Here is a 13,641-nt window from a genome sequence, read left to right as displayed (position 1 = left end):
ATTGTATTGTTATAAAAATCACCACAGCACCTAGAAGCTAGTAGATCACGACTAACATCCCATGATGCCCTTTGTGGTATTGTTTCTTTCATTCACTTTTAGGCAACAGAGGTGACAGCAATAACCTGCTTCACTTATCACTGCCTTGGTCTCCACACTGAAAACGTGTAATGAAGCTTTATTGTCTGTAGGCCTACTTAGTTGTTGTGCAAACCAGCTACAACGGTAACAGAATATACCCATTTTTTAAAAAGAGATGAAAGGACAACTCTGATGTCCTTTGTCATGGCTCTTGTTAGTTTTTCTGTGAACAGACAACATCTTGCAGTGCTTGCTTTCGCCTCTCGCTCTCCTCTGATCCACGCCGCGATTCATCATTTCAGCCGCCTGTGCTGTGAGCCTTGGCTCGGCACAGAAGTGTTTGATGGCCGCAGCAGAAGTGTGTGTGTATTGGTGTCCGTATGTCTGTCGAGCGTGAAGGAGGTAGACGCAGCGCGGGGGCCGGGGGGGAGGGGTTGTCAACATGAATGTGATGTACAGTGTGTGTGTGGCTGTGTGCTACAGCTTCAGCCACAGCATGCTTCCACAGGCGTAGCAGCATGAGGGATGGGCTGATTGAGTGGATCCATATAAAGATGAAGGATAATGATATGCATGGCTCACTAATAGGCTTTCAGGGCAGAGAATCAGAGGGTTCTCCTGGCTGAGGGGGTGATGTTATCACTACAAGCTGACACTTATAGGATTACATGGGATATTAATGCTTGAACTACGAGATAGAAACTGACAGACAACTTATTTATTGACCCACAGAATACTCTAAATCCGCTAAAAACACATTTTCTTTTCCTAAAAGACACGTTTTCCATATTGGGTGTTGCTATTGTATTTCGGCTCAGAGGTATAGCTTGTATTGTATTTCTCTGGTTGGTCTATTACTTCTGAATTCCCGCTGGGCTGTCTGAGTAATTTGTTTTTGTGAATTCGGTACATTATGAGCCGCAGAAGTTGTTTCTGATCTCTTTGAAATGTTCCTAGAGCTAGCAGGGGAGCCAATACAAAGTTCTCCGAAATACATTTTGCAAGATAATATAAACCAGCCTCAAGTATCTGGAAAAAATAAGTGTTACTGATAGATTTGTGCCTATCAGTGATGTTTTTCTGAATCTTTCTGCCCTCAGGAGACTGCCATTTGACCGTGTGGTCATCTTGGAGCTCATGCCAGCTGACCTGCCTGGAGGGACGGAGTTTCGAGACCACCGGACGCCAAGCTCGCTCTAGAGCCGTGATCATTCAGGTCATGGAGAACCAGGGAAGCTGCCCACATCAAGTGTTCGAGACCCAGCCCTGTAAAGGTATTGAAACAAATATCTGTTATTGAAATAAAAACACGTTTATATACCTTTATGGATGGGATGGGATTAATGAATCAGGTGATGGGAGTCATCTTTACATAACCTGATTGAAAAAGCCATACTTGAAGAAACTAAACACAATGTTATTCTATTAAAGAAGACATATAATGCTAATTTTCACAGCCATACCAAGAAATGGCTTAGCCCCACCATGAAAAATGATGTTAAAGTAAGCAAAATAAAGTCCGCCAACTGTCGCGGAGTAAATTGCACAGACAGCAGTTAGTAAGATTGATTTCAGTAGCCACTTGTCTGGAAATACCGAAGACTAGAAACGGTTTTGAAAACTTTTGTCACGTAGTGATCGTCTTCTCAATAGAACATCTTTGATAATGTCTTCTGGCCAATCAGAATCACGATAACGGCGTGGTGTTGTTGCAGGAAGTCCTGACGGAGAATACTTTTGCTGTAGTACATCTCTTTACATCGATACAACATTACGTGTTGATAGAAATCAACACATAATGAAATAAGACCCCACGGTTTGATGATTGATAGGTGTGTGGGCTGTCTTTCATTTTGACACACAGAACAATAGGGGCTATCCACCCTTATCCACAATGTAAAGTAATTCACACAGCCTCTTCCCTCTTCTCTCTGTGAGGAGCAGCAGGTTCAGCTTTCAGAACAAAGTAACAAAAAACTAAAATGGCATTCATTTTTTTAAATATGTCGTGTAGTAATAGATTTATTCCTTTTAGTACCAGAATGTGTATTTTATGTTAGTATGTCAAAAAATCTCCTGGGGGAGAATCCCCCCAGACCTCCCTGCAGGAGTTGGGATTTCAGCATGTCAACTCTTTCACTTTTGGGGAAATTGCAGGGTAGGCTCCGGGTTACAAGACAAATGTGCCTTTTTATTTCATACAGTTCAATTTGGATTGAGACAGGGAAATAATCTAAACCTCACACGTCGCGTTTCACTGTCAAGGAGGGCGATATAGCGTGTATGTAATTACATTGCAAATACTGACTTGAGCCCTACCACTGTATGGGTTAGCCCTACCATAGATTACCCAACACAAATACTCTGGCGCCGCCACTGGTGATGACACTGTGTTACGGAAGAAAATAAAAGTGTCAGAGAGGGGGAGAGAAACTCCCTCTGGAGAAAACTTTGGGATTTTAGCCTTTGAAGACCATTTACATGTACAAAAGCCTATATAAAAAGGAAAAGAAGAACACCAAAAAAGCATAATAGGACCTCAAATAATGGATTGGATTGGATTTGAAAAGATAGAGGGTGACAAAGCCACAGTGAATTATCCCCCCCAGCCCTCAGCTCAATGGAGCATTAAAGCATCTTCCAACTCTACACTTTGGCGATTTTTTCAGTAAAAAAACCCTCAGATGAAACCAGTACTCAACCAGCACTAAACAGCAGACATACAAAGCTAATGACTGGCTGCCGAACATAGTGGAGCATTTATCAGCTGAAGAGCCAAATATTTCCCTCAGGAGTTAGGCAAGTCCAAAAACAACTAAAGGAGAGTGAATTTTGGACAGACATTAGAAATGAATGCTAACGGCGCTTTGAGTTTGCTTGATGTGTGATTTCAAATATGGACATTTTTCTGACCCTAAACAGACCTGGAAAATAATCTGTAAAACACGTTTAAAAGGTAAATTAACATTTGTATTTGTTTCACTGACCTCTTATGTTTAAAGGACATTTCCACCTGTTACCACACACAGCCGTGGTGTCCACACACCCTGAGTACATTTCTACATCACTGTTGCCATGTGGAGAACCCAGACCAAACAAAACTATGTTAACGTTTTTATACAACAATTGGACAACAAGCCTTGGATCTTTAAAGGGGCCCGACTATGAAAATGTTCAGGTTCATATTCGTATTTTGTCCCTCTACTGTGACATTTTTACATGTCATGCAAGAACACCTTCACACTTGATATGACAATAAAGTATTATCGTATTTAAGGTTCAAAAGGTTCTTTATTTTTCTCATATTGTCTGTGCTGCAGTTGCAGCACCTCTTTTCACCCTCTGTCTGAAACCAGAGCCCAGTCTGCTCTGATTGGTTCGCTGGCCGACTCTGTTGTGATTGGTCAATCGCTTACAGATGTCCCGGCTCTTAGCTTATCACGTACACTTTTTTGGAGTGCTAGCCAAAAAGAAGCGCGATTGATACATAGTGATGTCACTACGTTGTGATGTCACATTAGGGCCACGTAAAAAGATTTCTGTTTCATCCTGTTGAACTTGATACCTCACTTGGCTGTTTTAATCAGTGTGTATTTGTGAGCTGTTAAACGTACATTTGTGAGGGAAGTATCACTGCGACAAAACACTCATCAACTCACACACTGCCACAGCTCATACAACAGATATAATGGATAGGAGCATTTCTTTGGGTTTCACTATGAAGCTGACTATCCAAAAAGGCTACGGGTGTTTTACCAAGTGCTTTTCAATCCAATTTTTGTTTTTGCAAAGTCATCATTGATTCTGTATCACATGTTGGCAAAACGAACGAAAGAGCTATCATCAAAGTGTCCGTTTTTCAACATAGTCACGATTGTCACACCAATTATCACATTTTGATGAGAAATGAAGGCTTTACAATTACTTAATGACCCAAGGGAGCTGTGTGTGTTTCACAAGGCATTACTTATTTATTGTTTTGGATTATCTGTGTCCACTTTGTGTTTCACTGTTTCTGTGAGCTGAATTTATTTGTGTCTTTATTATATGTTTTTTACATCTTTAGTTGCTTACTTAAATAATCTTTACTCTTGTTAATGTTTTACCTACATACCTTGATATATGTCACACAGTCTTGGGGTATTTTTTCATTTTTTATCAGCTGTTTTTTAAACTATGTATTATGGTAATTGGCTTTTATTTTACTCTAGCTCACCTTTGTAGCTAGCTGTGTGGTTAATGTAAGTACGTGCTTTCCTATGGTGTTTCTTCTACTCATAACTAACACGGCATGTGTGCCTAGATTTACTTTGATTCATAAAATCAGGCTCTTGTGTCTTTATCTGTTCCTCTCCTCAAATTAATGTTCCCCTCAGCTCCCCAAAGATAAGAGCCTTTCTTTTATGAAATAAGAAGTTTTTCATATTTTTCCAGCCAATTTCTCCCCTCTCATTTCCTCCAAAGATGTATTTGTCCTCTAGCAGAAACATGTGCAATTTTCCTATCATTACAAACACAACATGTCTTACCTTATATAATGTGAAGTAGCGGGGCCAGCAGGAGAAGTGGTAGTTCATGTCCACAGGAGCCTGACGACAGGCCAGTGCCCGAAACAAACTGCTAATGAGTATCGTCTCTGCCATTGCTACAGGGGGGAAATGCCACAGCTACCAGTGGAGGACGGGAGGATGGAGCAACAACAAGCGGGCGGTGTGGTGCCAGCGCTCCGATGGTGTCAATGTCACAGGTGAGTAGCTGCCAAATATCTTCTGGCCACCCTAAAAGGTGTCACGCAGAAGCACTCAGAGGAACACACTGACCCAAATTCTTACATAACTATCTACTGTATATCTTGCCTAATGCAGCCCAAAGTGTCCCAGTTCTTTTTTTTGTTCCCCGGCACTAAACTAAATCAGTGTTAACAGCAAAAAGCTGCACAAGGTCTCATTTTTCAATATAGCCTGCATTGCAAATGTGTTCTACAATGCAGCTAGTTTAAATGCTCACTGAGGAGTTTGCCAGCATTACCATGACAGGAAATCCATCTTCTTTCATTTTGGGAAAAGATATCACACCGGTAATTTTGTCAGAGATTCTTGCAGCAGGGGGTTTAAAAATACATCTACAATTGATTTTCTTGTTAGTTCTGGAGATAATTGAATGCTTGGAAACAAGGTAGACAGGTAGATCCAAAAATGGATGAAATGCATTTCGCAAACCTCAATATCACTACAAAATATTTGGATTTTGCACAAGATGTGTTCAGTATCCCCCTGCAAGGGAATCTATTGGCATCATTTAAAAAATAATGCATAATAGGTTATAGTAAGAACTTCCTGTCTCCTGCACACAGAATTATAGCCACGCACGCACACGAGGAATACTTTTAGTACAGCGTTCTAGTTGAATTTAACACCTTATTTGATCTGCCAATACTCAGCGCAGCCACCATTGATTCCTCCTCTCCCTCTTAACATGAGTAATCAATAGCCCAGAGTCTGAGCTTGGAGGCTTTCAATCCATATAAATGTAATCATGCATTTGTATGTGTGGGAGAAAAAAAAAATCAAGAAGCGTAGAGAAACAGAACAAAGGTAATAGCGCTGTGGGAACAAAAGCTTTAGGCGAGCTTGAAGTGCTGTAAATAGCGTCTGAATGTGATCTTATCGCTGTAAGGAAGTGTTTCTGGCAAATATGAGCCAAAAAGGGATAACCTCGCTCCGCAGAGAAGGCAAGAGCCCGAGGCATTACTCTTTGATATTTTGACGTGCAATTTTCCGTGTTGGAATTAAAATGTTCACAAATTGATCAGGGACCGTGATAGGCAACCGGGCCCATTAATCAGGTGTGACAGTGCATTAATTTAGTGATCAATGGGTACAGGAACAGAAATAAGAACCTGTTGTCTTCCTCCAGGGGGTTGTTTCCCGCAGAAAAGGCCCACCACGATCAGACACTGCCATCCTCCCTGCACCAAACCCTTCTCACACTGCACACCGGTAAGATCATGGTTCTTTGATCAGGCAGCTGTGATCTGTGTGATTCTCTCCGTGTGTTTTGCTGTTTCCTGCTGCTAACACTTTCCACGTGAGCAGTTAAATGGATTTTGATGGATGCCACTTCTAATTGTAAAGAACAGGCATTTAAAGCAAGATCACATAAATACCAATGAGTGGGGACTCAGTGTCAGTTAGGGACTACACCTTGATCAAGGGGGGGGTTGGGTAACTGCACTCAAGCTGTTGTGAAAATGACGAAGAATTAGCTTGAAGTTTTACTGCCCCTTAGAGTACCCTGCACGTAACTGCACGTAAAAAGTAAGAAGGTGTAGCATTTAGGTAACATTTCACATTTTGGATGTTTAATGCAGGTCAAATGCATCAAAAAGCCTATAATGACAAATTACAAGGACGATAAACTGTAAATGGAAGGATCCTGTAGAATAATCATGAGAATTAAAAAATCATGTTCATATCTTAAACAACAATTTGAAAACATGGTTAAGGTTATTGACTAATGTTAGTTGTTGAAAATTAATGTTCGTATGATCATTAATGTGTTATTTAACATTTTTGTTCTTTTTCTCATCCCTTTTTCTTCCTGAGTTGTTGATTACTACTTTCTGGATTATCATTTTAACAGTGTTTTATTATGTTGTGTATACCCTGATATAATTTCTTCAAATGCAAATGAAAAAAAAGGAAAAATCACTCTTATCTGATGAATTATATTTCAGTTATTTCCTTCCAGTCTAGCTCTGGCTTTTTTATCAGTATTGAGATCCGGGAGGTGGCGCTGTAACTTACCCCCTGAGGAGCACAGTTTAATGTCAGGGTTGGAATCAATCAACCTGCGTTAATTGCAGAAATGATTTAAATCTAAAAGTCCCTATACATCGCAGGCTGGTTCTCCTGCGGTGGGAAAGTAACGATCGCGTTGGTCTAGTGCTGGCTGTAAAATGATGTTCTCCCTCCGATGCAGAGCGGAGTGTGTGGGTGTGAAAAGGGTTACATTGAAGTGATGACCACGCACGGCTTCTTGGACTACTGCACCAGGACCCCGGGGGTGGACAACAACAAGAAAGCTGATGTGAAAACCAACTCTGGAAGATTAAAGCCGGGGCCCTCTCAGGCCCAGGACCTCTTCAGCGAGTGGACCCTGCGCCCTGTTGGCCCAGGTACTGATATGGAAATCTTTCTAACAGCTCGGCCAGTGCGAATGAGATCCTTCCTGCCTTTGTAGCTCCCAGATCTCCAGGCTGTGGGTGGAATCCATTCTGGGGCTGCATCTCACTTCGGTTAAATGGATTCCTTGCGTCCCTCACTTGCGTTGTTTCCTTGCGACTAGTCCCTCCCACAAGGGAAGCATGGAGAGACGCAAGGAAACCACGAGAAGCAGGGAAATGACTTTTAAGAGCAATGGGACGTCCTTTCCTCCGGAGCGTCACGTGAAGCGACGTCCGTTTGTGATGACGCTGCACAGCTGTTCATCTGACAGCAGCCAGCTCTGTCCCCGTTATTTCCACACACACCCGCGCCTCTGTTAGTACACATTTACTGACACAAACATTTGTATCATCTGTTGTAGACCTAAATAAATAAAATGAAATAAGAACTCATTCTCAAAAGAGATAAACGCCATTCTTAAAATGTATAAACGAACAATAGTTTGATTAATATTGGAGTGTACAATAGAAATAAAACAATTGAGAGAAGAAACCCAGTTAGATTAACATTCATTGGATTGCACACTTTGTTTGTTTGGATATGTAGCAAATTAACATTTTAAATAGTACTTAATGACTGACTGAATGGAAATGACAATAAATGAAAATGTAAAACGAAAAAAAGCGATCATGAAAATGTTTCCAATAAATGAAGATTTTTTGACCACTTTGTTGTTCAGATATATCACATATTTGTAACTAAATGATACATTAATTGAAACAAAACACAGTATAAACTGAGGAGTGACTCCCGTGAGGTTCATGTATTTTCTTCACTCCGCTGGGAAACTGCTCTCATGTCAAGAAGCATCAGATCAGTGCATGCACTGCGTCGTCCAATCAGTGAGCGATACACAGTAAGGGGGCAGGGCGAGTGTCTGAGGATTTCATCGGAGGATGGTCTGGTGGTTCCTCGATTATAGCTCCTCGATCCTTGATCCTCGGTCCTCCGGCAAAAATAAGGCCACTGGGACGCTACTCAAGATGGCGCAGACAAATCAACTTCCGGTGAAACCGAGACCGAGGAGCGCGGAAATGAAAAATAAGAGAAGTGAAATGCAGCCCCGGTCAATGTCTTAAATTGGCTGTCAGTGGACCATAAAAATGTCAAGAAACTCTAGTAGCTCCTGTTGAAAGGAAAATAACTTCTTTATACTGGCATATGAGAGAAAAATATATCAAGTCAAAAGCTGTATATGTTGATATATTCAAAGTTTGTAATAAAGCTGCTTTTTGATTGCACAGATGGAAGAGTAAAGCTGTGGGTTTACGCCGTGACCGCCGTTGGATTCTTCTTAATACTCTTCATTATTGCATTATCCTTCTTGGTCTGGTATGTACGTTATTGCTTTCTAAAGAGATTGCTCACTATGCAAAATTCCAATAAACAATAGAGCCATTGTAGGCCGCCATGGTAGGTGAGAACAGACCGAGAAGCGAAGCTAAGTCCTAACCATCTGCTTTTCCTTGAAAAGAACCTTGTCAAGTATGAGTTATGTTCCCAACAGTGTATTTTGTCTGCTGTGTGCAGCTGCTATCAGATAATGGAACTCTTTGTAAAGACTGAAATAAAGTTGGGTTGTCGTGTTCTGCTAAGTCAGATACGCTGTCAACTTTTCTTTCTTTTTCTATTTGTTTCAGTAATCCATCCAAAAGCAGTAAGGCGTCTCTCCCGCCGCAGAAACCCCTGACCCTGGCCTACGATGGCGACTTGGATATGTAACTGTTATACCTCACAGGGACGTGCTCCACCTCGCACACTCCTGACTGCGTTCAGATTGTAAGCAAGCACGTCCATCACATACTTCTGATTGTTGGCCGCTTAGAGGCGGGGGGGGGGGGAACATTTGCTGTACTGGAAAAAAACAGCGGACAGAACGAACCTGATTTGCTGCTGAAGGGCGATGTGGCCCAGAACTTTGGCTCCAACCAACCGTACCCCCGGAGGAAGAAGAGGCGAACATGGGGGGAAAGGAGACAAAAGGTCTCAAGACATACACAATGAATGGACCTCTAGTTTCTTTTTTCTAACTCCTTGCAATGTGAACATAAAGTGGTTGCAACCCACAAGTCATCAGGCCCAACTGAGTGGATCCACAGATGTTGATTTTCAAGGTTTTTGTTTTGGCAAGAATCAAAGGGACCACCTGATGTGTTGTCTCGTCTATGTGTCAAGAGGGAGACAAAACATCTCGAGTGAGCAGTCATGACATTCAAAGACGGAAAAACAGAACGTTTGACATTTGACTTTGTTTCATCAGTGCCCGATCTTTGTAAAAGGAAATGTCACACACCTTTTAGGTAAACAAACAGCCTTTTTTGAATTCCTGAGAATAAACACGATTTTGTATGCACTACATTAGTGCTGATTCACCTCTGTTTGTTTTTTTCCTTTCAAATGACTTTTCTAGTGTTTTAATTGTAATGCAAGTTGTTGCTGTCAGATTGTGATGCCATATGTTGTGTAAATGTGGAAACCAAACGCAGGCTTGCCTTGAGTTTAACAAAAAACAATGATGCAGTACGTTTTCCTTCCCTGATTCTCATTGAACTCAACTTCTAATGTGGAATTAAGCCCTAAAAAATGGCAGACTGCTTTGATAAAAAACAGCTGTCAACGATTTAAAGAACACACACAAACCTTTAATGTATTTTCTCAGATACCAGCATAATACCTCATACACACCTTTTCATCAAACAAAACAGAAGTACCACTGTTTATCAAGGCAGAACAGAGAGGAGGAATTATCCACTGGATCACACTCAGTGTGTTTTAGAGCAACTATGTTTTAATTCTTCCAAAGGGATGTCATACTTCATTTTCTTTTTACACCATAATTCCCTACCATCACACCTAAAGGAAAAGTCAGAGAGCAATGCGGGAAGATAGTTTCTAAGAGCGTTGTGTTCTTTTCTTCCTGTTATTATTTTCATGTTTTGCATCACATCCTATTACCCTGAAAGACAGCAAATGCCAAAAGAAATATGAGCACATATTTACTAAATAGGTTACCTCTTTTTTTGTATTTGTTCAGATCATGCACAAAAGTAATGAGAGTACCAGTCATTCCCAAATTCTGGATTATTTAGTATCATAAATGCATGGGTCCTTCAGTGCATTACTACGTCCAGCCAGTGAAAAACGAGGTTCCTAATATTTGGTGTTCTTCTCACTGACCAGAGTTTACGCTGTTTCTCTTCCTGCCTCCACAAAATGAAGATTTGGTCTTGTGTTATCTGACCTCCTTCTGAATGTATTTTACCAGTGACTCTATAATCTTAACGGCTGTTCAAATATAGTTGTTAAAATTATATTTACACAGCTGATTGTATGTAAGCATGCTTGATCCATTTTTGACAGAAAGTGCTCCGAGATGCCTTTGCGAATATTCCTTTTTACAAGTTGCCAAACATTTTACAGTAGTTTTCTTTAATGCGTTGTTTCTAACATTTGGTCAACAGCGAGACAATGTGAAGAATATGTGGAATCCAATTGTGAGACATCTATCATTTCTAGACAACATGATCACATAATAAGCACGTTATCTGGTGACATTTCCATTATAAAACAGACAACATCTGACCTGATTCTATTGGGTTGTATCCAGGAAAAACTAAAAGTATGTTCACTCATTGTTTACAGTGCCATGCTATTTGTGTTACTATTGTGTGTACATGGAGAGCTGGACAAAAATGCAAAATAAATTGTGAACCATGTGGAAATAAAACCCTGCAGACTTTCCTCTTGGTCGCACATTCCCGTGTTCAAACTGAGTGAAATGTTGGCCAGATGCTCCAGTCCTGCTGTGATCTTCATCGGCTCCTTGACTCTCAAATCCTGATAAATTGTAATTACTGATACCGGCTCCGAGGCAGAGCCCAGAATATGTAAGAAGCTGATAAGATTCATCTTGCCCTCCAGTCCGATTCCCGCTCTGATAGTCCCAGGATGCTTGCAGGTTGTGAGGGAAACGGTGTTTAAATCTTTTGTCTCACCAAATTCATTTATTTAAGACTGTCACTTTTGTTTAAGTGAGGGTTGAATCCAAACGCTTGTGTCACGGCCATCTGATCGCTGGGCTGATCTTGTCATGTCCAATTCATCTCATGTTATTGGCTCTTGAGACATATGTGCAGGTTTCTGTGAACAACGTGAACAGTTTGACAATAAGGGGGGCGGCTGGTTTTAATCACGATGCATTTATTTCCTCGAGCTGTATCATTTTAATAAAATGCAGGATGCTGTAGTTTGTAGATGAAACCTAATGAATATTTAGCAGGAACAATGCATAACGTTTTAAAATGATGAAAGCTTATTTACATTCATTACTGAGTTATTATAGGCAGGAATTATATGTTTGTATTCACCACAGCGGATGATGCAATTCTTACAGTTTTGTCTTCCCAAACTGAATATTTTACTGTATTTTCCAGAAAAAGAAAACACATCCTGAACATGATTTGTTGGACTTTATGTCATTTTCTTTTATTGAACATCATTTTTTGATCAAAGTATAAACCTGGCAACACAAGTCATCAGCCTGAAATGAACCAGGAATCACAGTCTCATACTGGAACTGCATGCAGACCTGATCCCCCGTATCTGGATCAATCAATGTTTATTTATATAGCCCAATATCACAAATGTTACATTTGTCTCGGTGGACTTCACAGTTTGTACAGAATATCAGTATGACAATACGACACCCTCTGTCCTTAGACCCTCACATCGTACAAGGAAAAACTTCCGGAGAAAACCCACAGTTTAAAGGGAAAATGGGAGAAACCTCAGGGAGAGCACCAGAGGAGGGATCCCTCTCCCAGGACGGACAGACGTACAATAGATGCCGTGTGTAAATTGAAAAGATAATACACAACATAGGTAGTCCAAATGTTTGGAAATGCATGTGTGTATAATAGGAAGATGAATCCACGAGGATATCCATCCAGGACTTATGATCCAGGACCACAGCCACGACTCAAGATCCAGGACTCGCGATCCATGACACAGGACCGCAAGATCATCCATGACTCCGGATCCCGGCGTATATAGACACCAAAAAGAAAGAAATTTGGGGAAGCTGGGTTAATCGGAACATGAGAGTACACAGGTATAGACAGAGAGAAGGAAGAAGTAAGATGTCCCCTGACAAACTAAGCTCATACTTATATCAAGGGTCACAGAAATGTATCAAGAAGAGGTGTAAATGCCTGGGCGTGTCCCAGTAGAAAATTGGCACAGATATTCCTGTTTCCTTCAGGTTGAATTGTAATAACTTGAAAATGTTAACTTGTCTTGTAGTGCACTGCTTCCCAACCTGGGTTAGGGTTACCTGGGACTGCTTGAAGCTTCACAGGTCCGCAAGGTCCTGATTTAGGGGTTACGGGACTTTTTTTGTAATATACTGTCGAGCTAAATCTTAACATTTTATTCAATTCTGTAAAGGAACATTTTAGGAAATGTGTGTTATTATTTAATTTTTTGGGATAAATATTTAAACTTACAGGATAAGGTCTTGGTGTGGCCAATAACAGGAGTTATTATATTCCGAGCCTTATCTCTCTGCTGAACAGCTCTAAAAAGTTTGCAGATAAAACTACAAAAGACTTTATAAAAAGCTGACCAAGCACCGGGGAGAACAAAACACTTTGAAAAATAAAGATTAAATATGTATGATTGTTGACAAAAAATACATAATACAAACAATTATTTATATAATTCCCCGGCAAAAAAGTTCCTAAAACAATAACTCAATATCCCCCAGAAAATATTTGAAATGGTTATTTATTACCTCTGGTGATTTGGGTTGGTTATACATTATTCTGAACTGTTATTATTTATTAAATATAGTTTGAAATATCCCTATTTATTTAGTTAAGCGTGAGAAACTGTATAGCCACTGTGGATAAAGTTAATATAATACTTCATGTAGTACTTCATGACCATATTCCTACACAGCTAATGATGTTCCCCTCAGCCTCAGCTGTACATTATGTTCAGTGCTAATTAGCAAATACATGCTAACATTCTAAACCGCAATGGTTAACATGGCAATCATTATGCTTGGTAAACATCAGCATATTAGCATTTTTATCGCGGGTATGCAAACTCATTCTCAAAGCACGCTGTGTGTAAGTACACCCTCACGGAGATGTGACTGTAGACGCTCATTAAATATGACCTTTGTGTTTAGCATTATATAATGTATGTGTGTCTCCATGTTTGTGTGTGTGAGAGAGAGAGACAGACAGCTGTTTACTTTGATATCCAAATGAGTATCCAGTACTGAATCAGACAGTTTGTCAGACTGAGTTTCTGCTTCATCAGATACAAG

The 13,641-nt window shown here is 40.4% G+C and overlaps 1 protein-coding gene across 5 annotated transcripts in view; it reads left to right on the top strand.

The window, feature by feature from the left end:
* The window catches only part of thsd7ba (thrombospondin, type I, domain containing 7Ba), a 241,634-nt gene extending 230,587 nt beyond the window's left edge, over positions 1 to 11,047 (top strand). For 4 of the 5 annotated variants that reach the window (XM_079665111.1, XM_079665110.1, XM_079665112.1 and 1 more), the window contains 6 exons: positions 1,182 to 1,355; positions 4,733 to 4,828; positions 5,998 to 6,080; positions 7,063 to 7,258; positions 8,552 to 8,639; positions 8,948 to 11,047. In XM_079665111.1, the coding sequence (XP_079521237.1) occupies positions 1,182 to 1,355; positions 4,733 to 4,828; positions 5,998 to 6,080; positions 7,063 to 7,258; positions 8,552 to 8,639; positions 8,948 to 9,029 (719 nt within the window). In that variant the 3' untranslated portion in view covers positions 9,030 to 11,047. Of the gene's footprint in view, positions 1 to 1,181; positions 1,356 to 4,732; positions 4,829 to 5,997; positions 6,081 to 7,062; positions 7,259 to 8,551; positions 8,640 to 8,947 lie in introns of those variants that run through there. The other variant, XR_013805279.1, reaches the window with a different exon arrangement.
* The last annotated feature ends 2,594 nt before the right edge of the window (positions 11,048 to 13,641 follow it).

The sequence above is a fragment of the Notothenia rossii genome (assembly GCF_949606895.1).
Source record: "Notothenia rossii genome assembly, chromosome: 2".
NCBI lineage: Eukaryota > Metazoa > Chordata > Actinopteri > Perciformes > Nototheniidae > Notothenia > Notothenia rossii.
Note: the sequence above shows the minus strand (reverse complement) of the source record. Positions and strands in the feature narration are given on the sequence as shown.